Source organism: Xenopus laevis, chromosome 2L, assembly GCF_017654675.1.
Source record: "Xenopus laevis strain J_2021 chromosome 2L, Xenopus_laevis_v10.1, whole genome shotgun sequence".
NCBI classification, from domain to species: domain Eukaryota; kingdom Metazoa; phylum Chordata; class Amphibia; order Anura; family Pipidae; genus Xenopus; species Xenopus laevis.
In genome coordinates, this window is record NC_054373.1 from 161,268,416 (window position 1) to 161,293,073 (window position 24,658).

At 37.0% G+C, this 24,658-nt stretch overlaps 1 protein-coding gene across 4 annotated transcripts in view; it reads right to left on the minus strand.

The window, feature by feature from the left end:
* Positions 1-24,658, minus strand: part of LOC108707564 (neurobeachin) — a 390,963-nt gene that overhangs the window by 44,937 nt on the left and 321,368 nt on the right. For all 4 annotated transcript variants that reach the window (XM_041582642.1, XM_041582644.1, XM_041582643.1 and 1 more), the window contains 3 exons: positions 22,864-22,979; positions 11,609-11,721; positions 5,448-5,588 (listed from right to left, as the gene is read on the minus strand). In XM_041582642.1, coding sequence (XP_041438576.1) covers positions 5,448-5,588; positions 11,609-11,721; positions 22,864-22,979 — 370 coding nt within the window. The remainder of the gene's footprint in view (positions 1-5,447; positions 5,589-11,608; positions 11,722-22,863; positions 22,980-24,658) is intronic.

A 24,658-nucleotide genomic window follows, 5' to 3' on the forward strand; every position in this document is an offset into this window, starting at 1 on the left:
GGAAAGTCAGGTTGTACAGACCATAAGTGTAGTGTCACCTAATGAATGACAGCACTCTTAACTTGGAACAGATTTTTTAGCTTAAAGAGGAAAATCTGACTGGCCGATAAGTTCCTTCAACACTTAAGGTGGTGGCAGACGAGGCAACTGGGGAAGATTTGTTGCCCAGCGACAAATTGCCTCTTCTTCAGGCAACTAATCTCCCCTAAATGCCTTCCCGCAGGCTATAATATAAATCACCAGTGGGAAGATTAGTCGCCCGAAGTAGAGGCGATTTGTCGCTGGGCGACTAATCTCCCCCAGTAGCCTCGTCTGCCACCACCCTTAATTGTCATCATCAGCCAACCAGAAATAGGATGGAGAAATACCTCTATTGGGGCTGATCAAATAGGTCAGAGCAATCATCCATAATAACAATGTTAAATAACCGATAACTTGGAGATAATTTAAGAGTTTTGATGTTTATAAACAGTAACCATTTAGCAAAAAGAAGACCCCTGGGTCATGTTGGAAGACTTACCTCTATCTTAAGGCTACTGCTTCCCCTATATCTTGCAGACTTTGATAAATACTAAAAATATCTGACAACTATACAACCATTGGAAGTTAACAAAGGCAATATCTAAATGAACAAAGGCTGGTATCACCCCTGATGATTAGGTATGTATGTTATTTAGGTTAGCTATAAGACTATTGTGGCCATCAAAAATGTTTTTTAAGATTTACGTTGTTTTAAAGAGCAAGCATCCGACTATGTTTTCATTTGGAAGCAATGTTCCCCGCTTTCCGGAGAATCTGTGAAAAAGTTGAGGGAGGGGTTGCATGACATGACAAGGTTGGTATGATTTGCAGACCATGTGTGAATTGTCCAGACATTTTTGTCATTTCAATTGGATATTTAGTCGATCAGACAGGTTAGAAGATTTCTATTGGCTAACGATAGCAACGATATCAGTGGGCGCCTGCCACTACTATTTGTTGGATATAACTTTCGTACAATTGATGTCTGTCAATTAATGGCCAGAACATTGTCTCATTTGGTGTTTTTTACTACTTTATCTAATCTGAATGGTTAGTTGTAGGTCGGGAGATTGCAACAAACGACCATCTTATAGTGGATTGGGAAATGGTTTGTACAAATTAGGCCAAACAGTGTAGTGTGGATTCGCACACCCTCCTTTCCAATGGATATAGATATGCCTGGTGCACGTGGGTGGAGGCTCGGCAACCTCCCAATGCAACAGTGTAGAAAAACCTCACAGCACTCAGGTCTGTGTGAAAATTTAAATAATTTATTGAAGCGGAGTGCAATGCAATGTTTCGGGGTAACCCCCTTTGCTTGACAAAGGGGGTTACCCCTAAATGTTGCATTGCATTCCGCTTCAATAAATTATTTAAATTTTCACGCAGACCTGAGTGCCCTGAGGTTTTTCTACACTGTTGTACAAGTTAGGGACAGGCTATCGTGGTTTCCCTTAAATCAGTGTAACTAAATGAGCTCTTGCACGAATAATAATCCAAAAATGACACTTCTCTTCGTTCATGGTCAACATAGAGTAACATTACTCCAAAATGTACACTACTGTATTTGTTGTACCACTTCACTGTACATCCAATATTTTGATACAGTGAAAAAAATCATATATATTCATTTTGGAGTGCGGGTCCTTTATGTTCGTGCGTATGTATACAGTGATGTGGATTTGAGTCTATGATGTTTTTGGCATTCACTGTGAATAAAGAATGAACTATAATTCAGAATCTTTTTCCCACCGCCCTCGTAACCAATACCCCATATAAACAAAGTCTCATTATTGGCCGGGCTTTATTTTGCTTAGAAACCGTATGTATCATGTTACAAGAGTATGTAAAATAACAAGGCACCAATGTATAGCCACCTTGTCAAATAACAAATGAGCACAGTTTTTCGCCCAAGCTGTGAAACACGTCATGTTTTACTGAATTACCCAGCAAACATTAAGTGACAAAATCAAAGTCTGGGGAGATAAATTACACTACAACTGGGAGAAGTTTATGCAAGTAACTGACAAAGCCAAGGAAACACTTGCGTAAACAAAGGATACAAAATATATTGAAAGCAGGTGCTTTGACACAGGTGTGGGTCCTGGGTTAATGACATTTTTACATTTATATCATACTTATAAACAAGCTAGTCATGGTCAGGCTGCATGGATTAGATTAGATGATGACTAGTTTGTGTTTATTTCACTTGTAAATCTATATGATTTGCTATAAGATCATTTAGCTTAGGAGGTATAGAATTCAATTAAAACTAGAGGCAAGGTCAACCCAAATACAGTATATATTCATTGAACAGAGCTATGAAAGTGAAAAAATAGAATCTATCATGGAGGAGTCTCCATTAGAATAGTAAGGGGTTCTTTACTAGGATTTCAAGTTTTAGAATTACCTACTAAAAGATTCCATTGTGGCTCAAAAGCTCATTGCATGTGCACAGTTAAAAATGCCTGCTTACATTTATGTTATCATCTCTGCCTTTGCAGGAATTGATTTCAACTTGCTGAACCCCTAGGCCAGACTTCATATCTGCCTTACTAGCACCCCACACCCCAAGTGCAACTGGGGCAGGAGGAGATTAAACAGTGCCAATGTATCCTATCCCCGCTAATCTCAACCAAGGGAGTTGCACTGGCAACCAGACATATGACAGTTGTTTGAATCTCCTGCTCTGTCACCCATATGGCTCCCTTGTTTGCAGCACTAGGGGGCAGCAAATGTGCACCTGCCGTTTGGACAGTTGCAATGGGCAATTGAGTGGGCTACCTGCTGCTGCTGCCATCTTGCTACCCTATCCCCAGGGCTTTGAGGCCTATCCCCAAATTTAGGCCTGAATAGTTAGTTTGATTTCACCCAGGGCATTAACTGAATGAAGTTTGCATCAAGTGGAATTTCTAAAAATACTGTTGTATCATCCAGTGCTCAAAAATGTTAATTGGTGTCTCATGAAATTAACCTTAATGAATATTCATGACAAGGAAATTAGGCTTAAGATCTACTGAAAGTGTAAAATGTTGGCGGGTGATAGATAAAAAATAAAAGAAGGTAGAGCATAACATAGCCTACATCTTTATCTTCTTCAGGTTAAACCGAAAAAACAACGATGAAACTGAATGCTAAAGGCACCAAATACCCTGGCACATTCTGTTGCAGTTCACCTTAATTTTAAACACACACAAAAGCCAGTCCTACATCTTGAGGGGAAGCACAGAACAAGTCCAATAGCTGCCGCTGCCTTAATGAATATTCTTCCTACATCTATCTAAATGGATTAATGTCAGAGCTGTATTGCATGTTCTCTTTCTGAGAAAGCTATAAAGGATTTGAGGCAACAATGCCTCAGGCAGATCATTCTGAAGCCACTGCTAGTCATAGCATCAGAATTCCTAATAGTGCTGAAATGAATAATAATTCACACTGGGCTAAGAGAGTCATTTGGTTTTTCCATTTCTTTCTGCGCGCGAGGCTTGCATCATTTGTTAAGCACAAAGAGAGAAAAAAAAACACATTTCTGAGGGATATGTTTATAATATCTAAGGCAAGAAAATATACATTATTCATAAAGGATACATGTAGGAAGAGATAATATATATTCTTCTGCGCCTGAACAGTAAGCTGGTGTTATACATTATTCCTAAGTGTAAATCACCAAATATAGAAAACGCCCAAAAACATGGGCAACCCAATTCCATTTGTGCCTCTTAGTTCAAAAATGTAAATGCTTGGAGAAAAGAAGCCAAGCTGCAATGTATTGTTTGTTGGCCACATAGGCTCTGTTTTGAATGTAGGGGTGCAGCTTTAGTTTACTTATTTCAATTAAAATTCCAATGGAATAAACGTATGTTGGTAATTTAGAAAAGCAGCATAATGCCAGGTTAAAGACAAAGATGGCAAAATCCTTTTTTTTTTATTCCACTAGCCTTTAGGCACATTAGAGAGGCCCTGATCTGGAAGACCTAATGTCAAACACCTTCAGGCAAATTGATCCTGTGGCTTTTGTTTACTACACTACACTGTTGCCAGATTTAACATAAAAAAATCCCTTTGTACATGGCCCAATGGGAATATAAAAGATGAACATTTACACCTGTTTCAGGGCTTGTCTTTGGCTTTATAGAAGAGTTATAAACTCTGGCAAATATCTGGCCTTACCCATTAAGATACCTTAGTTGCTTCCTTTTCCATAAAGCTTCCCCCAAAGCCCTACCCCTGTCAGCTCGAACCACGGAACAAAAGTCAAAGGAAACAAAGTCTAACTGAAATCTGCACCCACAATGATGCAAAGATTTTTTTAATGTTATGGAGGGAAGCTGAATTGCATTTAAATGAGAAGGAAAGGTTAAAACTAAGTAAGCCTTATCAGAAAGGTCCACCTAAATATACCAGTAAACCCTCAAAGTAATGCTGCTCTGAGTCCTCTCTCAAAAGAAACACTGCATTTCTTTCCTTCTATTGTGTACACATGGGCTTCTGTATCAGACTTCCTGCCTTCAGCTTAAACTTCCTTGCCCTGGGCGTGAGCATGCTCAGTTTGCTCCCCTTCCCCACTCCCTTCCTTCTCTACTGTAATCTGAGCCCAGAGCTATGTGAGCAGGGAGAGACTCAGGCAGGAAGTGATGCCACACCAAGCGAATACTGATGTTACACCAAGCTAATACTGCAGCTGCTATCCATTTAGAGCTTTTTACTCAGGTATGGTAAAACATTCTACAGAATAAATATAGCATTATAGCTTGCATCTTTGCAGCTAATATATAGGCAATAAAATTCCTTCGACTTCGACCTCAAATACTTCGCCAACTTAAACCTGCCGAAGTGCTATGTTAGCCTATGGGGACCTTCCAGAGCAATTTTCAAAGTTTTTTATATTCGAAGGAAAATCGTTCGAATAGTACGATTCGAAGTATGATCGTACTACGATCGGAATACGATCGTACGATGAATAAAATCCTCTGACTTCGAATGTTGGAGGATTCTATTCAATGGCCGAATTTCTAAGTATTTTCCACTTCGAAATTCCACCCTTGATAAATCTGCCCCTAAGTCTACAAAAAAAAATAATAATTAATGAGACCCAATAAGATTGTGCTGAAACCAATTAGGAATAATTATATCTTAGTTGGGATCAAGTACAAGCTTCTGTTTTATTATTACAGAGAAAAAGGAAATTATGTCTAAAACTTTTCATTGATTAAAATGGAGTCTATAGGAGATGGTCTTCCCGTAATTCAGACCTTTCTGGATAACGGGTTTCCGGATACCTGTACTACATAAATGCAATTTAAAAAGCAAACAAAAAATATGCCTTAAATATTTCGAAAATCTCACAAGTTCACACATTCTAATTACAAGTTGGATTGAATAGTGGGAATTGAAACAAAACATGAAGTTGAATGTTTACTACTTACAATTCGCACAAGCCAACATAATGTAAACAGGGAGGTGGAGTAATGGGTGTTGTAGTGATAGGGCGGGGTCTGCTCATCCTCCCAGGTTTCATAGCGCTCTGCATAAAACACTGCTCTCTTTGGATTCAAAGCACCGATAGGCTGAAAAGACATAGGAAAAGTGTTATAAATTACAAATGAATTAACCATTGAGAAAAAAAGTAAATGATAGAATGGCCTATTTTAGGCAACTTTTCAATCAGTCTTCATTTTTTATAATTTTTGAATTATTTGCTTTCCTCAACTGATTCTTTCCAGCTTTCACAAGGGGGGATCACAATATGACAACCATTTAATAATTTCTTTGCACCAGTTAAAAATCACTTTTATTTGTAAACTGTGTAACTATACTATGTGATTGTTTAGCAGTGAAAAAATGAGGCATTTGAAAAAAAGCTATGTAAAAAAAAACAGCATTTGTTTCTGTGATTACTGCACCACTTTCCAGGCTAGAAATTAATTTCCTGTTCCTGAATTTTGCTCCTGAATTTTACATTCTGTTACACACACAGCAAAAGTCAATACACAACTTTAAAGTTATGTGCAAATTTACACCGTGTACCATGGTGTTAAGGCAGTGACTTGTGCTAGTTTTTATTTATACACCTTTATAAATAGTTCATAAAACCTATTTAGATTTATTAGTAGAGACCAGGATTTAGGGGGTTATTTATTAAGTATCGAGTTGTGTTTTTCCACGAAAATTTGCATTTTCGAGTTTATTTTTTTTTTTTTGGTCAAAAATTTAATTTTTGGGTTAAAAAAAATTGAATTTAGCCAGACACTGTAAATAGCTCAAATACACAATCTAAAACCTGTCAAGGTCATGTAGGAGTCAATGGTAGAGTCCCTTAAACTATTTGAAGATGTTAATAGACTCCATGAAGTTTGAGTATTTTGCTTGAAAACTTGATACATTTCAGCGATTCAATTTTTTTTTCACCAAAAACGTAATTAATTTGAGTTTTCGGATTGTTAACCCCCAACTAGCTTTTCCATTCTACTTTTTTCTTAAATAGAAACCGTTTGAGTTGTGAGTTCATTCGAGGTATAAAAAACTCTAAAATGCGACCTTTGATAAATAACCCCCTTAATGTAAAATGCCAACCAAAATCTGTGTATAAATATGTGGAGCACACACTATTGTGACAAAAGGGTTCATTTGACAGTTTTGTGATAATTCAATTTAATTTTATGAGAAATATTGTTACTAATTAATAAGATTCATAACTAAACTAAATTACAATTATATTTTTGTCTGAAAGTAAGACCAGTAAACATACCTCTCTATATTAGTTTTATAATCATAGAGCTAACATTTTATAAGGCAAGAGGTGTATTGCAACCAAAAAAAAAAAAATCTATTTTGTGCAATAAAGCAGAATGGAGCAGTACTAAAAACCTTTTCAGTCAATAACATAGGGCTATATACGCAAAGGAAGGTGGCACTCAAATATAATGGATATTCACATAAAATGTATTTTCCTTGTTTTGTAATCTATAATAATGTCACTCCTAAATCCTGCACACACAAAAGCATTATGCAGTTGAGAAGTTTTAATCTAAGTTAATACAGATTATGTCTTAATAATAATAATAGCAATAATAATAATAACATCTACAAATTCATAGGAAGCCTCCATCAGTTAAATTCCATTAGAGAAAATCTCTAAATACAAATGATCCTTTTGCAAAAAATTAAATGAAGAATACAAGTCTACCCTTGGGAAGTTAATAAGGGGCCTATTTATTGTACTGTGTAAAAAACAGCAACCAAATCCACTGCACATCACCAGACGTGGCCTAGTTAAAAAATGTATTTATCAAGCTGCGTAATGATTTTCAGCAACTGCATACCTCTGTGTAAAATTCCCGCAGATGCTTGAGAATGCCATGGGAAAATACAGTATTTATCCATTGTGGTTTTTTATGCATTTTTTTCCAGAGTGACTTCTGCTGGAACTTAAAGGGGAACTATTGCAAAAATGAAAATCTAATATAAGCCTCCTGATACTGAAGTAACTTTTTGAATACAATCAATTAAAAATTCTGCATTGTTTCTGAAATAATCAAGCTTATATTCACTATTACTCTTTTAGCATCTGTTTCAATTCATTCTGTCTTCATTCAGGAGTTGGGTGTCAGATGAATGATCCAATATATCTTATAAGGGGGGCTTCCTTTCCTAGCAGATGTATTAGATCTCACTCAAATAACGGATTCCAGTAAAAACAAAATATAAAATAACTGCCTTTTGCACAAATTCTGCATGTAGAGAGACAGGATTTCTGGTGATTTTAATACAATGAGCTCTAATACATCAATCTAGGCAATAGGAGCCCCCCTATTAGATATATTGGATCATTCATCTGACACCCAACTCCTGAATGAAGACAGAATGAGGCAAAACAGATGCTGAGAGAGGAATAGTGAAGATAAACTTGATTATTTCAGAAACGGTACAGAATTTTTAATTGATTGTATTGAAAGTTTCTTATTTTAGTATGATGAAGCTTATATTCAATTTTCATTTTCGCGATAGTTCCCCTTTAATTGACATTTCAGTTTTTCCCATTAACGGATTGTGCAAGATCTGACGTGGTTTAATATAACTGCGTCAAATGCAGGCGTTGAGGTGGTGTAAAATAAAAAAAAACACACTTTAATCATTTTGCCACTTATTTTACACTGTTCTTTCAGTGTTAATTGTTTTATACAGTATGATAAATAGGCCCCTTAGCGTGTAAATTAATTGCTAAAACTTAAAGGGATACTGTCATGGGATATCATTTTTTTTTCAAAATGAATCAGTTAATAGTGCTGCTCCAGCAGAATTCTGCACTGAAATCCATTTCTCAAAAGAGCAAACAGATTTTTGTATATTCAATTTTGAAATCTGACATGGGGCTAGACATTTTGTCAATTTCCCAGCTGCCCCATGTCATGTGACTTGTGCCTGCACTTCAGTAGAGAAATGCTTTCTGGCAGGCTGCTGTTTTTCCTTCTCAATGTAACTGAATGTGTCTCAGTGAGACATGGGTTTTTACTATTGAGTGTTGTTCTTAGATCTACCAGGCAGCGGTTATCTTGTGTTAGGGAGCTGCTATCTGGTTACCTTCCCATTGTTCTTTTGTTTGGCTGCTGGGGGGGGAAGGGAGGGGGTGATATCACTCCAACTTGCAGTACAGCAGTAAAGAGTGATTGAAGTTTATCAGAGCACAAGTCACATGACATGGGGCAGCTGGGAAATTGACAAAATGTCTAGCCCCATGTCAGATTTCAAAATTGAATATAAAAAAATCTGTTTGCTCTTTTGAGAAATGGATTTCAGTGCAGAATTCTGGTGGAGCAGCACTATTAACTGATTCATTTTGAAAAAAATTTTTTTACCATGACAGTATCCATTTAAGAATAAGGGCCTTTGTATGGTTACAACTATGTTATAAATGGATATATTCCTGGGGGTTTAGGAAAATATATAAACTTTGGATTTTAGGAATCTTAGCAATACCCCTCTAAAAGAAAGGTATTTGGGCAGAAGCCATCAGCAAATAATTATTAGGCAGTCATGCACTCAAGTGTTAAACACTAAGGATTAGCAAGGGTAGGAAATCAGAGCCTGTATCTATGCTAGTTGCCCCAGGCCTGGAATTATCAGAGCAGCCTTGGGAGAAGGTGTGCCTAGACTGCCTTCAAACCCAATCAATATGTCTGTTGAAGTCATCACTGCTAGAACACATCTGATAGAATTTGACTTTGGCTCACACAGGATATTCTGTAAACTACATTTAATGATTGAAACAGGTCATGGAGAACCGCCGGTGGTGTCTGGTGACACTAAGCAGTTCTACTTAGCACTGAATATGAACTGTTATTCCTTCTTGCACACAAAAGTAAGCACCTTCTCAGAAAACAGGCTACGCTCTCAAGGGGGATGCTATAGCAAAAACATACTGTAGTTAAATAGGGCTTAATTGGAGGAATGAATGAGCAAATTTTAAAACTTAAATATAATGGAAACTAAAAAAAAACCTACTTCATATTCACATCTAGCTCTTAACGTTTGTAGTCAAAAATAGTCATAGAAAATAAACACAGAAAAATGTTCCTTTAAGTGTGGATTAATTTGTGGTGTCCAAAATCAAAAAAAATGTACCCCTCTATATAAGCCTGAACCTTACTTACCCCACTAATGCTCATATGCATGGATGCCCAATGTTTCCAAAGTATTAGACAATAATAAATACATCTATTGGGCAGATCAATGATAGTATCATATAAAGAAGTCTATAACACCTTTGAACAGGCTGGGGACCTAAATCTTTCAAAGGGCCCTTATTTACCTATTTACCAGTCCTGATCCCCTGACAATGGGAGCAGCCATAGCTACGTGTTCATTTACTCCCCTCTTTACACAAATAATATTTCTGATATTCCAAACAAGGTCTATGCAGAGTAGAGTCACAAAGCAGCTGGAAAGGAACCAAACACATTTACAATATGGCACTTAGTATTTTTATTAAGCCACAGGTTATGTTAAATGCTGTCGCAAGTCCTATCTGTGGCTTAATAAAGAGGGTAAAGTGCCAATTTTATAAGCGTCTGCCCATTTTACATTTACCCTTCTGCACAGCCTATTGTTATATACGTGGGTTCAGGCATGAGAAACCTTTATAATTGAAAAATTATTACAACAAATGCGTAAAAAAAGATGTTCAATGAAGTATAAAGATGTTTTTAATGAAGAAAGTTTTAGAAATTGAGCTGCATAAGTGAATAGTGAAAAGTTTTATTCCCTACAAATAAACATCCACACTCTACTGAACAAGTGAAAGGACGCTTGGCAGGATTACATTGGTTTTGCCAGACGTATTCACACTTCAGTACCCTCATTTGCATTATTACAGTACGGAGCCTGCAGGCATTATCACTTCCTGCGCTTTCAGCAGCACTGTAATTTGGAACAAAACTGTTCTGCTTATCATCTTCTGCCACTCGGCCAAATCAAGTATTAAGAAATATCATTTCTTCTGCTCCGTCAAAGGGTGTGTAGGGAGGCACAGTATTAGAAAAAGCGAGTTATGAAGAACCCATGATGTGTAGAACAGGATAAAATATTACCACTCACTATTCCTATACTTCCAGCTTGACACAGTGGGGGTCATTTATCAACACCGGGCAAATTTGGCCATGGGCAGTAATCCATGGCAACCAATCAGATTGCTGCATTCATCATTCTACTTGCAGCTGGTTTCAAAAAGCTAATCACTGATTGATTGCCATAGGTAACTGCCCATGGGCAAATTTGCCCAGTGTTGATAAATGAGCCCCACTGTGAGTCCAGCCTAGAGTCCTGCAGCAGGTTGGGTACCCACGGGATACCTGCAAAACAAGCAGCTACCCTGCGAAATTAGGGTAAGATTTTTAGGTGCGGGTATAGATCTGAGTCGGATCTAAATTTGTTATCTTATGTTATATTGTCTATATTTTACTCTGGGGGGATATTTTACTCTGTTCCCATCCACTTTTGATGATGTCACTTCCAGTTTGCAGCAACATTATCCAGCTTTACACAGTGGGGTGATTTTTTTTATATATAAAATCAGACTTTTCAAAAATCACGAATTTTTCAGAAATTAATTAAACCCTGAGAATGGAAAAGTCTGAATCAGAAAATCCAGCATCTCAGACCTGTTAAGGTTTTTTTGATTGTGCTATGTCTCCTGTAATACCCCAAAGTTTTTGGGCAAAAAAGCATAAGAAATCTGAGTTTTCGGGTGAAAAATCTGAAATAAACATGAAAATCTGATTTTTCTCCCGCAAATCAAATTAGGGAAAATGTAATAATAAATTAGCATGAAAAACCCGAGCGGATTGAACGGAGTTTGTAGCAGAAAATGTTAAGATAAAATCGGACTTTGATAAATGACCCCCTTAGAGTATGATGTTTAGATTATAAGCAATTCATCTGAAGGCCTTGAATGGAAAAATACATCAAAACCTATCCTCCGTCTATTTGCATAGCTAGGGCAATACATATTGAATTCTGAAAAATATAATACATATCATGTTAATGGAAGTAAATGTACAGGATAGACATAGATTTCAGTACAGAGCATTACCTTCGAAAGATCCCTGAAGTTGCCTGGAAGAGTTAGATCTAGCTCCTCGGATTCATAATTTGTCAACACCCACGGAAATACAGGATACTGATTCAAATCATTGTACGTTCGTCCTGAATTAAATGATATAACAAGATCATTAGCAAATTAAAAATGACTGCTACAATGGAACATGAGTGGAAACTATTCCAGAAACAAATCTGCTGTAACATATACACTGGAACATACGCATACTGTACATACACATACTGTACATACACATACACAGAAATAGGAAACACACAACCAGTCAAAAACGCACATCTTACTCATTACTTGCTATCAAGGTACTCTGTATAGATATAGAATCACAAATATAGCTAAAGGAAAGCTTTCCTTCTGAGCTACTCTCAGTATGATTTAAGCAGTACACATGTACAGTCTGTATTACATGTCATGTACATGTCATAAACACATATTAGTCAAGTTTCTCTACCAGCAAAAAAGCATGGTCCACTGACTGATCCCATGTTGCTTCCACCAATGCAGGAAAAAAGGCATTTAAAATAAACATTACAGTTGCTGAGCATATAGAAAAATATGTAGAATGGTGAGAAGGCCTTCTTCATTCTTCATTAGTTTAGACTCCAGAGAGAGAAGGATATGATAAGAGGAGCATATTTTCAATTAAACATTGACGTACATAGAGTGGATATGGTTTCTAGTTTCTCATTACTGAAAGACAGCACTAAACACTTTCCAAGGGTAAGTTTCCTGATGCTTTAATAACTGCTTAGTGGCTGAAAAATTGGGTTAAGTCGAATATGATTCCAGCTTTTTAACTATGTAAATCATATGCAGAGAAGTCATATACATGCTTCCTGTAATGCTGCTGGTTTCTCTAATTAGGTTTAAAAGAAGAAAAGGTTGATTATTTGTTTCACAGAAAAAAAATCCAAAGTGGTTTCTAGTGACACTGCTTTATTAACCTTAAAACCAATCAAGTTTAATGAGCTTAAATCAATTATTTTTTCAAAAATCATATATAAGTTAGGTCCATAAATATTTGGACAGACAACTTTTTTCTAATTTTGGTTCTGTACATTACCACAATGAGTTTTAAATGAAACAATTTAGATGCAGTTGAACTGCAGACTTTCAGCTTTAATTCAGTGGGTTGAACAAAAAGTTTGCATAAAAATGTGAGGAACTAAAGCCTTTTTTTTTTTAACACAATCACTTAATTTCAGGGGCTCAAAAGTAATTGGACAAATTAAAAAACTGAAAATAAAATGTTCATTTTTAATACTTGGTTGAAAACCCTTTGCTGGCAATGACAGCCTGAAGTCTTGAACTCATGGACATCACCAGATTCTGGGTGTCCTCCTTTTTCTTTTTCTTTTCAATTATTTTTATTATTAGCATATTTAAAAACAGAAAGAACAAAGAGCAGCAAGGCAATAGCTTAGCATAACAATTGTCAATTACATAATAAAAATAAATATCATGCAGCAATTCATTGTTAACAAAATAACAAAATTAATCAAAGAAAAACAAAATTATATAGAATAAAATAAGGTCTTCCTCTCTATCAACAAACATAAAATATTTACCCAAATACATAAAAAGAAAGACAATGAGCCAATTTAGAAGAGGTTTTCCTCCTTTAATGCTCTCTAAGGAAAAGGCTTGGATCCATCCAAAACATAGTGGCGTAACTACAGTGGCAGCAGGAGGTGCAACTGATGGGGGCCGGCACCCCCGCAGAGCCCCCTGGCAGATCGCGCCCCGCTGTAGCCGACTGCACAGCCTGCCCCCACCTAGTTACTGCCAAAACGTTAGTCGTGCTTACTAGAGGCCCACAATAAAATTTCTTTATTTCACCATAAGACCTGCGAGTGCTGCTTCATTCCGAGACCTCCCTACATGAACTCCGAGGATTACACCCAGGCGCATATATATATATATATATATATATATATATATATATATATATATATATATATATATATATATATATATATATATATATATATATATATATATATATATATATATATATATATATATATATATATATATATATATATATATATATATATATATATATATATATATATATATATACACACACACACACACACAGGAAGCTGGCACTTTCCACTTTCCCAGTGTATGCCTGGGTCTCAAATCCACAGTTGTAAGCAGCGCACACCGGAGTTTAAAAAAATATTTGTTTCTTTATTTATCAAAAGATTAAAACCATAGTCGCAAGTATCGACGTTTCGGTCTGGATCTAAGACCGTTATCTTGATAACGGTCTAGATCCAGACCGAAACGTATGTATTGTTACATAGTATCTGCTTCCAACGTTTCGGTCCCCATTGGGACCTTTTTCAAGGATGACATCATAAACTTTTTACAGTTACAGAATAGACTTTTCTCTCTTTTGCTCTACACCTTTTCTCAAATCATCACAACCCAACATTGATGACTTAGTTCAGACAATGTTTTATATCTATCCCTCTGTTCTTATTCCAGTGATCTAGTGCTAGAGTGGTCCTTCATTTCTCCATTTTGCCCACTGCCTTAGTATCTGCAATAAGTTACTCCTTGTTAGGCCTTTGCACTGCTGACTGCTTTCACTCACTTCTCTCTCTTTTCAGCCCCAGGCCAGCTGTGAAATTGAATCCAGACAGGTACCTCAAGTCAACAAAAAAAAAAAAAAAAGCTTGCTGCTGTGTTTGCAGGTTTCATTTATAAACACTAATGGACAGTTGCAGAGAGCTAGAGATCCAAAACTAGGGGTGCACTGAATCCAGGATGAAGGACTCTTTCCTATAATAGTAGATTTGCTGCATCTAAACGAAACATGCTTATAGCATGCAATGTGCCCGTGTGAGTTGGGTAACATGTACAGAAGCCAACACTCTTTGGGAAAAAAACTCATCATATTCATACTTTTACATCTTGATGAGCTTTTTCACCTTGGTGGCATATTGATTCTACCAGCCCATTAAATGAGAACATTATTTTTTGGAGGAAAACTGATGTACAGGATTCCTGGGATCGCTCTGTGTGGCATTGCTAATTGAACTGAGCCATCAGTTAAGCTTAATTAGAAGCATTGCTTGTTCCCACAGAAAGCCAAGCTCATTTGTGGTATTTTTTACAACTGACTACGGAGTACGGAGTGGATCCATAACCACAACCACAATGTGCTGAAGGGTAGGCAGCAACAAATGGAGTGAAAAGCCCCCGATCATGGCGGGAAATCTGGTATGGCTTTCAGTGAGTCACATAACACCCATCATTAATGATCTGGCTTGGGAGTTCCTTTGCTACAAATGAACATAAAAATCTTTTCTTTTCTTTTTTTAAAGCAAAAACGGACAAAAATAGCATAGGTAATTGAGCCCCAGGCTGGCAAGAGATTTACAGGTCTGTCATACAAGTGTTTCCTTCTAGGTTTTAATGATTACTGCAGACCTGGAACAGCTAACAGAGCTTCCCTTGTTTCTCCTGCCTTCAGCAGTCTATCCCAACCTCAACAGCCACATTCAAGAATGGGCAACTATTCAGGTTTAAGTTAGCAAAAACCAGGTGAAGGGTTAATTGCAAATATTCGTTTATGGTAGTGGCTTTTAATTGTCAGCTGTGCACAGAAATCACTGACATGGACATTACCAAAAAAATAGTTTTTTTAAACCATGCAACAAAATGCAGAAGGCAAGGAAAGGGGAAAATAATCTGATTTAGGCTGGAGGCATATAATCAGATAGAGAGGTCTTCTTTTGACAGATTAATGATTGCTGGAGTGTCAAAAAACTTATGACACATAGAATAGCCGAAATAATATAAATGAGTAGTCAATAGGTGACCAAAGCCAGAATACAAGGCTATAACAATGTACAGTGTATAACAATGTCCACTGTTGTTCTGGATTTATAGTGCCGTGGCCTATGTAACGAACACAGAAACAAAACTGAGGGAAATTGTCAAAATTGTTTAAACCCAGCAAGTGATAATACAGGCATGGAATTAGTTATGCAAAAACCCGTTATCCAGAAAATTACGGAAAGGCCATCTCCCATAGACTATATTTTAATCAAATAATTAAAATTTAAAAAAAGCATTTCCTGTTTCTTTGAAATAACAGAAGAGTACATTTACTTGAATCCAAGTTAGGGTGGCCATACACGATAAGATCTGCTCAATTGGCGAGGTTGCCAAACGAGCAAATATTTCGCCAATATGACCACTAACGGCAGAGCGATATCGGGTTAATCCAAACATTCTGCCCTGGGGCTGAATGATCGTATTACAACTAAAAGAATGGGCAGCGATGGCTCATAGGACCGAACAACTAGCCTCAATCACAGGAAAAATCAAACCTGCCTGATCGATATCACGCCGATTTTTGGCCTATCAATCAGGGGACCCGTTGGAAGACCTCACACGCAGGCAGATAAGGTCCTGAATCCATCTAAAAGACCGATATCGACAGCTTTAATCTGCCCATGTATGGCAACCTTAAAGGGATACTGTCATGGGAAAAAAAAATTTTGTCATAATGAATCAGTTAATAGTGCTGCTCCAGCAGAATTCTGCACTGAAATCCATTTCTCAAAAGAGCAAACTGATTTTTTTATATATTTAATTTTGAAATCTGACATGGGGCTAGACATATTGTCAATTTCCCAGCTGCCTCAAGTCATGTGACTTGTGCTCTCATAAACTTCAATCACTCTTTACTGCTGTACTGCAAGTTAGAGTGATATCAACCCCCTCCCTTTTTCCCCCCAGCAGCCAAACAAAAGAACAATGGGAAGGTAACCAGATAACAGCTCCCTAACACAAGATAACAGGTAGATCTAAGAACAGTACTCAATAGTAAAAACCCATGTCCCACTGAGACACATTCAGTTACATTGAGAAGGAAAAACAGCAGCCCGTGCAGGCAGAAGTCACATGACTGGGGGCAGCTGGGAAATTGACAAAATGTCAGATTTCAAAATTGCATATAAAAAAATCTGTTTGCTCTTTTGAGAAATGGATTTCAGTGCAGAATTCTGCTGGAGTAGCACTATTAACTGATGCGTTTTGAAAAAAAAAAACATGTTTTCCGATGACAGGATCCCTTTAAAATATAAATAATCCTTATTGGAGTCAAAAAATCCTATTAGGATTATTTGACATTTAAATAATTGTAGACATAAGGCATGGAGAAACAAATTATTGAGAGACCACCAGATTCCAAGCATTCTGCATAACAGGTCCCCTACCAGTATGACCATACAGTATACAAAAGAAAATGTTAGAAAAGCTCTATGCACTGGCATAGAAGGGCAATACAGGTTTGACCCAGTGCTCAGAAGCAGCACACAGAGCAATAGAGTATTTAAATACACATCTTCATTTCTTAACTACTCTATTACCTTTAGAAATATGCAAATAAACAGGACTGGCTTCTTTTGTTAATGTTTAGCATTAATGTCAGGCTAGGCCGTCTAGGGTCCACCCAGTAACGTAACTAGAGGGGGCGGGCCCTGGCGTGGGATGTGCCCCCCTCTGTATGCTATTTTTGCCAGGAATCCAGTGGCGCGCGAGCTGCCAGGGGGCCCTGAGGGGGTGCGGGCCCTGGCCCAATCGCACCCCCTGCTCCCCTGGTAGTTACACCACTGGGTCCACCGGGAAACCTGATTTTCAGAGCCTAATGCTCAACAACTTTCAACACTGAGGAATTCATTAATAAAAAGTGGGTAAATATGCATCTGGGCAGTGAAAGAGAGGGGGATGATATCACTCCAACTTGCAGTACAGCAGCAAAGAGTGACTAAAGTTTATCAGAGCACAAGTCACATGACTGGGGCAGCTGGGAAACTAACAATAAGTCTAGCCCCATGTCAGATTTCAAAATTAAATATAAAAAAATCTGTTTGCTCTTTTGAGAAATGGATTTCAGTGCAGAATTCTGCTGGAGCAGCACTATTAACTGATATTTTTGAAGGAAAAACTTTTTTTCCCACGACAATATCCTTTTAAATAAACCAAAGAGGCTGGCTTTGCCTCCAATAAGGCTTAATTGTATCCTAGTTTGGATCAAGTACAAGTGTACTGTTTTATTACAGAGAAAAGGGAAATCATTTTTAAAAATTTAGATTATTTAGATATAATTCAGAGCTTTCTGGATAATGGGTTTCTGGATAATGCATCCTATACCTGTCTTCATATAAATATTTATATTACATCAAAACCATGCATAAAACTGGAACTTTTGTGTAGCTTCATACAGTTTAAATATGAATGCAGGATATAACAAGTGTGATGTTCTATGTTCACATTGCCTATACAGGATTAATTAAAGTCAGACAAAGGACGCTGCAACAAACCTAAAACTTTTTTTCGGCATTGAAACATTTAGACGTTTTTTTGAAGCACTTTAGTTTTAAAAGGTGAAGTTGCTCAGGGACAGCTGACAGACAGAATTACGGCTGCAATTCCTTGGCGATAATGTTAATGACAGCAAAATATTGTTTAATTAGATGATTGCGGCATCTGGATTAACACTCCAAGAGCGATATTCCTATGCTTGTCTGCTTCTTCACACTTTACAGACATTTTGTCATCTCTAGGTCATTAGGAAGGAATTTTTAATGATTTTTAAGAGGCGAGCAGTACAAGTTACATCTAATTACATGACAATAATAAGCCCAGCGCAATCTCTAGCTAAATATACACATAATTAGTTAGTGAAACTTGCACATCACAGGGTAGAAAAAGTGGAAAAAAATGCTAAAAAGAAAAAGGAGGAAAAGGCTCTTCTGAACTCAAAAGATAATTAGTATTTCTGAAGCCTTTGTCATCTATTTTTAATAGACACAGAATTCAAAGAGAGGAGAATGTTTTTACTATAGATTGCTGGGCTACTGTGACATTTAGGTTTAAAAAGAAAGGTTTGACTGTTATGGACTATAAAATTCACTTGTTTCTCCCGTTTTGGCTTACATTATAATTCTGACCTTGGACCATCAAGTCCGATGAATTGAAGCAAATAGAAGCCTATGGGTCTGTTCTGAACAGTGACAAACAAGGTCAGATTGTCAGCACAATGCAACTCTCCCATGATAGAGCTAATGCAAGGCCTCCCCAGTCAAGAGTAGGCAATTACCCATCTCAAGAATGCTCTTCATGTGTCACTTATATGCCTTGCAGATTCATAGTAATGAAGAACCAACAATGGGCTTTAAAGAAGGTTCTACTGTTTGTCACATACAACCATAAGGGCTTACACACTATTAAATGCCTGATATTTCTGCCTTAAAGGAGTACTTCATCTTTAAGTTAACTTTTAGAATGTTATAGAATGGCTAATTCTAAGCAACTTTGCAATTGGCCTTCATTTTTTCTTTCATATAGTTTTAGATGTGTTTGTCTTCATCTTTTGACTCCTTCCAGCTTTCAAATGGTGGTCAGTGACCCCATCTAAAAACAAATGCTCTGTGAGGCTACACATTTATAGTTATTGCTATTTTTTTCCAGTCTCTTATTTAAATCAGTGCATGTTGCTAGGGTAATTTGAACCCTAGCAGCTAGATTGCGGAAATTGCAAACGGGAGAGTTCTTGAATAAAAAGCTAATTAACGCAAAAACCACAAATAATAAGAAATTAAACCCAATTGCAAATTGTCTCAGAATTTCACTCTCTGCATCATACATAGGGGCAAATTCACTAACCGCCGAAAATTCACAACACTTCACCAGGTGTAAATTCGCCTGGACAACGCTAATTCACGAAGATCCGAAGTTGCGCACAGGGTACTGAACGCTGGTGAAATTACGCTCAGCAGTTCGAAGTTACGGTAACGTTGGCTGATTAGCATACGGCGTGCAGTTAAAGTACAATGGCCGTATATGCTGCAGCAAATACATTACACTACACAAGGCCAGGGAACCTTAACAAAATTATATAAAGTTGTTATAATGCCCTACACATGTGCCCACAGTATAGTTTAGGTGCCATATGTTAGTAAATGTAGGGGGGGGGAGGGTACTCCAAAAAAATTACGATCTTTTTCAGTCTATCACCCTTTAAATAGTAAAAAACACCAGCGTTTTTTGGGACTTAGAAAAATGTTAAACTTTTTTTTGAGGAACTCCTATCTACTCTATTTCACTTCGCCTGGTCTGAGGTGGCGAAGGCAAGTCTGGCGATAGAGGTAACGGTCAGTAAAATCAAAAACTTAGTAAATTTGCGTAGTAACGCTCTTTCACCAGACCGGCATTAGAGAGCGAAGTTGCGCCAGAGTCTATCTCCTTTGCGAAATTATGCCAGCAAATTTACGCCGGCTACCGTTAGTAAATCGGCGAAGTGCCGAAATGACGCCACACTGGTGAATTTTCGCCAGCGTTAGCCACTTCGCCCTTTAGTAAATTTCCCCCTAAATGTTAATTTAAAGGTGAACAACCCCTTTTATAACGGCTTCTTATCTTTCTAGCTTTTTGCAATCGGGGGTTCAAGCATGTAGGCTTATGCCCTTCACTTTCCACTCTTCTAGTATTTCCTCCAACACAGAAATCAAGCTCATGGGATTGAACTCCATATAAAAGCATGCATTTAATACAGAAGTGTTCTAATCATGGAAATAATCCAAATCCACATGCAAAAATGCTAGACTCGCTGCACCCCTATCTTAAATGCATAAAAGCCTATCCTTAGAGTACAATTGCTGAAATCATCCACTGTTTAGCTATCCAGATAGTCAATTATTGTAAAGAGGAGAAATATTCAGAACTGTGTATTACTTTGTATAGTTCTTCCTAATACTGAGAAGTATTATTAACTATAATTCTATTAATTCTATCCTTCAGCCAAGCTAAAATATTACAGATGGCACTAAACTTTTGTCTTTAAAATGCACAATGCATCCTCTGTGTAGTTATATGAAGAACATGTCCTGCATATTCTATACCACATAAACCGGAAGCACTGAGTTTCTATTGATCTATTCATAAATGGCTGTGTAGTTTCTGATGATCTGCAACAACTGTCCTTATGGCTCCCCCTTACAAAATCAACTTCTGGCTATTGGTTTATTAGAAGGATATTACAAGCTGCAGTTACAGACCTTAATTGCACACAGGCTATTTTTAAGTTAAAAAGAAAACGGTACACATTTCAGATAATTTCAATCCTTGGTGAAACTATAAAAGCATTATACTACATTAAAGTCAATGCATGACATCTAATTCTTACTCAACAGAACATCCAGTATGGTAGTTCTAACTCATATTAATAAGCTTGGAGTTTTAAAAGAGTTCTTAACTGTTACGGGCTCCTGTATAAACAGATGGGCTCAGCAGCCTGGTGTATAATCTGCTTTCTAGTCTAATACTCTTTTTTTGCCCTTAAATAGTCAGTTCAATAATCTACCAATCATAGATTTTAGGTCCCATATTTCTAATGTAGGATGTCTGTACTATAGAAAAAGGACTACCAGTGAACTTAGCTCTCACAAGGTAATACATTTTTGGCACTTTTACATACTATATTAATTTTGCTTAAAACCATTAAGTCTAGCAATCTCGCATTGAATGGTTTGCAAAAATATTTAGACATATTATCTCATTTAACATATACAGGTATGGGACCTGTTATGCAGAATGCTCGGGACCTGGGGTTTTCCAGATAACGGATCTTTCCGTAATTTGGGTCTTCATGTCTTTTGTCTACTAGAAATTCATTTAAACATTAAATAAACCCAATAAGCTGGCTTTGCTTCCAATAAGGATTAATTATATCTTAGTTGGGATCAAGTACAAGCTACGGTTTTATTATTACAGAGAAAATGGAAATCATTTTTAAAAATTTGGATTTATTTGGATAAAATGGAGTCTATGGGAGACAGCCATTCTGTAATTCGGAGCTTTCTGGATATCGGGTTTCCGGATAAGGGATCCTATACCTGTAATAATACATCCTACACTGAAATTGTGTTTTTTTAACAAAGAATAAAATGTAAAATTTGAAATTTTAAAGGATACTGTTTTGTAAAAATATTAAGAAGACTAAAACTAAAATATATTGTTTGCATTATTATTCAACTCCTATACTTTAATACTGTGTAGAGCCACTTTTCACAGCCTAACCAGCTCTTTTCTTCCAGCGTTGCAGAAATGGTTTTGGCTCATTCTTTGAGGCACATCCGCCCTCCGGTTGCTCGGGTTCGTTGGACGATGCTTGGACACAGTCGTTTTAAAGTAGTATTACATACAGTTCTCTCATTTGAGGTTTTACCTGGTGGCTGTAGGATGCTCATCCTTTTGTCCTTTAACCACACTCCACTGTTACTCTGACCTTGTGGTGAAAGATGAGCTTTCCTCCAAGAATCAGTATTTAACAGGTTATAACATGGTCTCTGGTCGTATTTCCCTGTATTTTACTCCATTTTTAACAAGTCCCACTCGATGAAAAGCAACCCCCCCAGCATGACTCTAATGCCACTAAATTTCAGTGAAGGATTTGGTATTAAGATGTGATAACTGGTCAAGGCTCTTGGCTAAAGCATGATGATACTTATCCTTTATAGTAAGTTGGACCAAGGCATAAGCAGTAATTCATGAAGTCCATTCTTATACATTTATATATATATATATATATATATATATATATATATATATATTAGCATGCTTACGTTGCTTAAAGCTGAACTGAAAATAGAAGAGGCTTCTTATAAATGTGTATCTTTATTGCAGGCAGACACAGACAGATGCCATATATCAAGCTAAGCTTTATAAGGAAGGATGCACCCAAATATCTTCATTCAGCATGAAGTGCAGTTACCGATTACAGGGAAGGAGATAAAACATGGTTACCTAATCATGCCACACTCCAGGTGACATCTGTACTAGGCAGGATCCTGTTGTTATTCTCCTGTCTGGTTGCTGTTGTTGAGAATGACGAAGTAGTAAAATTACATTTTCCCCATTATTATTTCTAGACAGTTTCTGGCAATGGTTTGTTGCCTCTAATAAAGCTTCAGACAAAGCTGTCAGCAGAGGAAATGGCAGGAGAGTTAGGCACAGCCTCCATAACATTAAATATAGTGAAAGCCTTGGTGATGGGTTGTGTGTTGCCTTATCAAATTTAATGCGTGTGCTTCAGAATCATAGGGCTGCAGCTGAGTCCCCAGAGGGATAAATGTAGCAAGTCATTGTGCTAACAATTTTGACAAACATAAACATATTACAAAGGACTGGAGAGCGAGAAGCCTTACCTGCTATGGTATTAAGGAACATCAAGTATTCAAAGTTTGAGATCTCCCGGCGCTGCCAGCGTTGAGTCATGTTGGAGGATTTAAATAGCTGCCTGGGAGTGGCCAGAGATATTCTCCTATACATAAATTAAATGACAATTAATAAGCCCGGTCTTTACTTTTACAAATACAGTATAAAAGTAAGAACCATTATGAAGGCAGGCTGAACGTGGAAGCTTAGCATCCCTAGACAATCACTATTATTGTTACTTTTTATTCCAATGACCCATTGTTTGTTACTACTAATTTATTGTTTTGTTGTACAGTGCTTTGCCCTCAAGGAGCGCTTTACAAATAAAAATATACATACATACATATATTATTCCCCCCGAGTAAATAACATTATTTTTTTACTTTGTTGCTAGGAAGTGTTTAAATAAGCAAAGCAGTTGGCAGTTGTACTTGTGTATTGACATGGAGACGCGTGTCACTGAAGCAGTTTAATGACATCACTAACATCTGGGAAGAAGGCAGAGTACCTGAATGATGGACTGCTGCAAAGACTGATTGACTGTCAGCTCTCCCTTTATCGTGGCAGTTTGCAAGACTTATTAGCTGCTTGTCAAGAATGTCTTTACATGAAGGGTGTAAGGAAGAGACAGGCCTCAAAACAGAGCAGCAGGATTTAACAAGTATTCCCGAGCAACTTAAAAATAACTTCTGCTAGTAGTACAAATATAATGAATGCTGAATAACAAAGTGGACATACTCCAAATAAAAAATGCACGAATAATAAAGAAAACATGTCACTTAGATTTGGTATGTCTAAATATGGCCCTCTAGCCTTTGGTGAACTACAGTATAACCACACCTCTTCAGTACAGTAAACTGAACACTTGTAGTTTAATCACTAACTATGTAATGTCAATGCTATTGAAGTCACTCTGCAGTTCACAACCTTAGAATTGATTATAAATAGCCAATGAGGCAGATTATAAAAATGCTAAACAGAGACAGTGCTATGACTGAATCCACTTGGGTTTAGGGGGAGAGAATATTCTCAGGAGCTAAAATAAACTTCCCTAGTATGCAAAGAACCTGAATTTTAGGGCACAATTCTATTACATACTTTTTTTCACTGGCCCAGTCTATTTCTATCCCCATTGAGGGGGAAACTTCTCAAAATGTAATCATTCTTCTTTGATTTTATTGCCAAATCTCACTTGTGAGAAATGAATGGGGATGTTCCTTTTATTTAATGGAGGAATACATCATTTGTCACTTAAATCTTCTGCAGCATAACAAAACACAATGGAAACTTGTGTAAGGTTTAGGGTTAGGTTTTGAGTGGCTTCAATGGTAAAACAAATTGTGAATTCTTAAAAATTGCTCAGAGTTCTTGTGTAAGTTGAGTGATAGAGAAAGAAAATGACAGCAAGAAAGAAAGAGAAACTTAAGGGCAACGTAAACTGTAGGTTTTCTTAAAGGCAAGAAAAGAGTTTTTCCTTCCAGATTCCCTTTTTTCTACTTTTCATGCATCTGTTTTTTAAAACATTTTGAATCTAAAATCTGCTACAATACATTGAAACAAATGGGTACATAATTATTTGTTTGAATGGAAATCTTTCTTACACTTAAAGGACATCTAAATACATATAAAAAAAATTCATGAAGACTTCTATTGCTCCATTTTGAGTTTTCGGATATATTAGCCATTTTTTAGTTTGCTAATATTGTCTTGGATCATTGGCTTTTGCAAGGTCAATGACCCTAAGGAACCTTGTGCTGCCTACATGGTCAGTTAAGGCTTGCACTC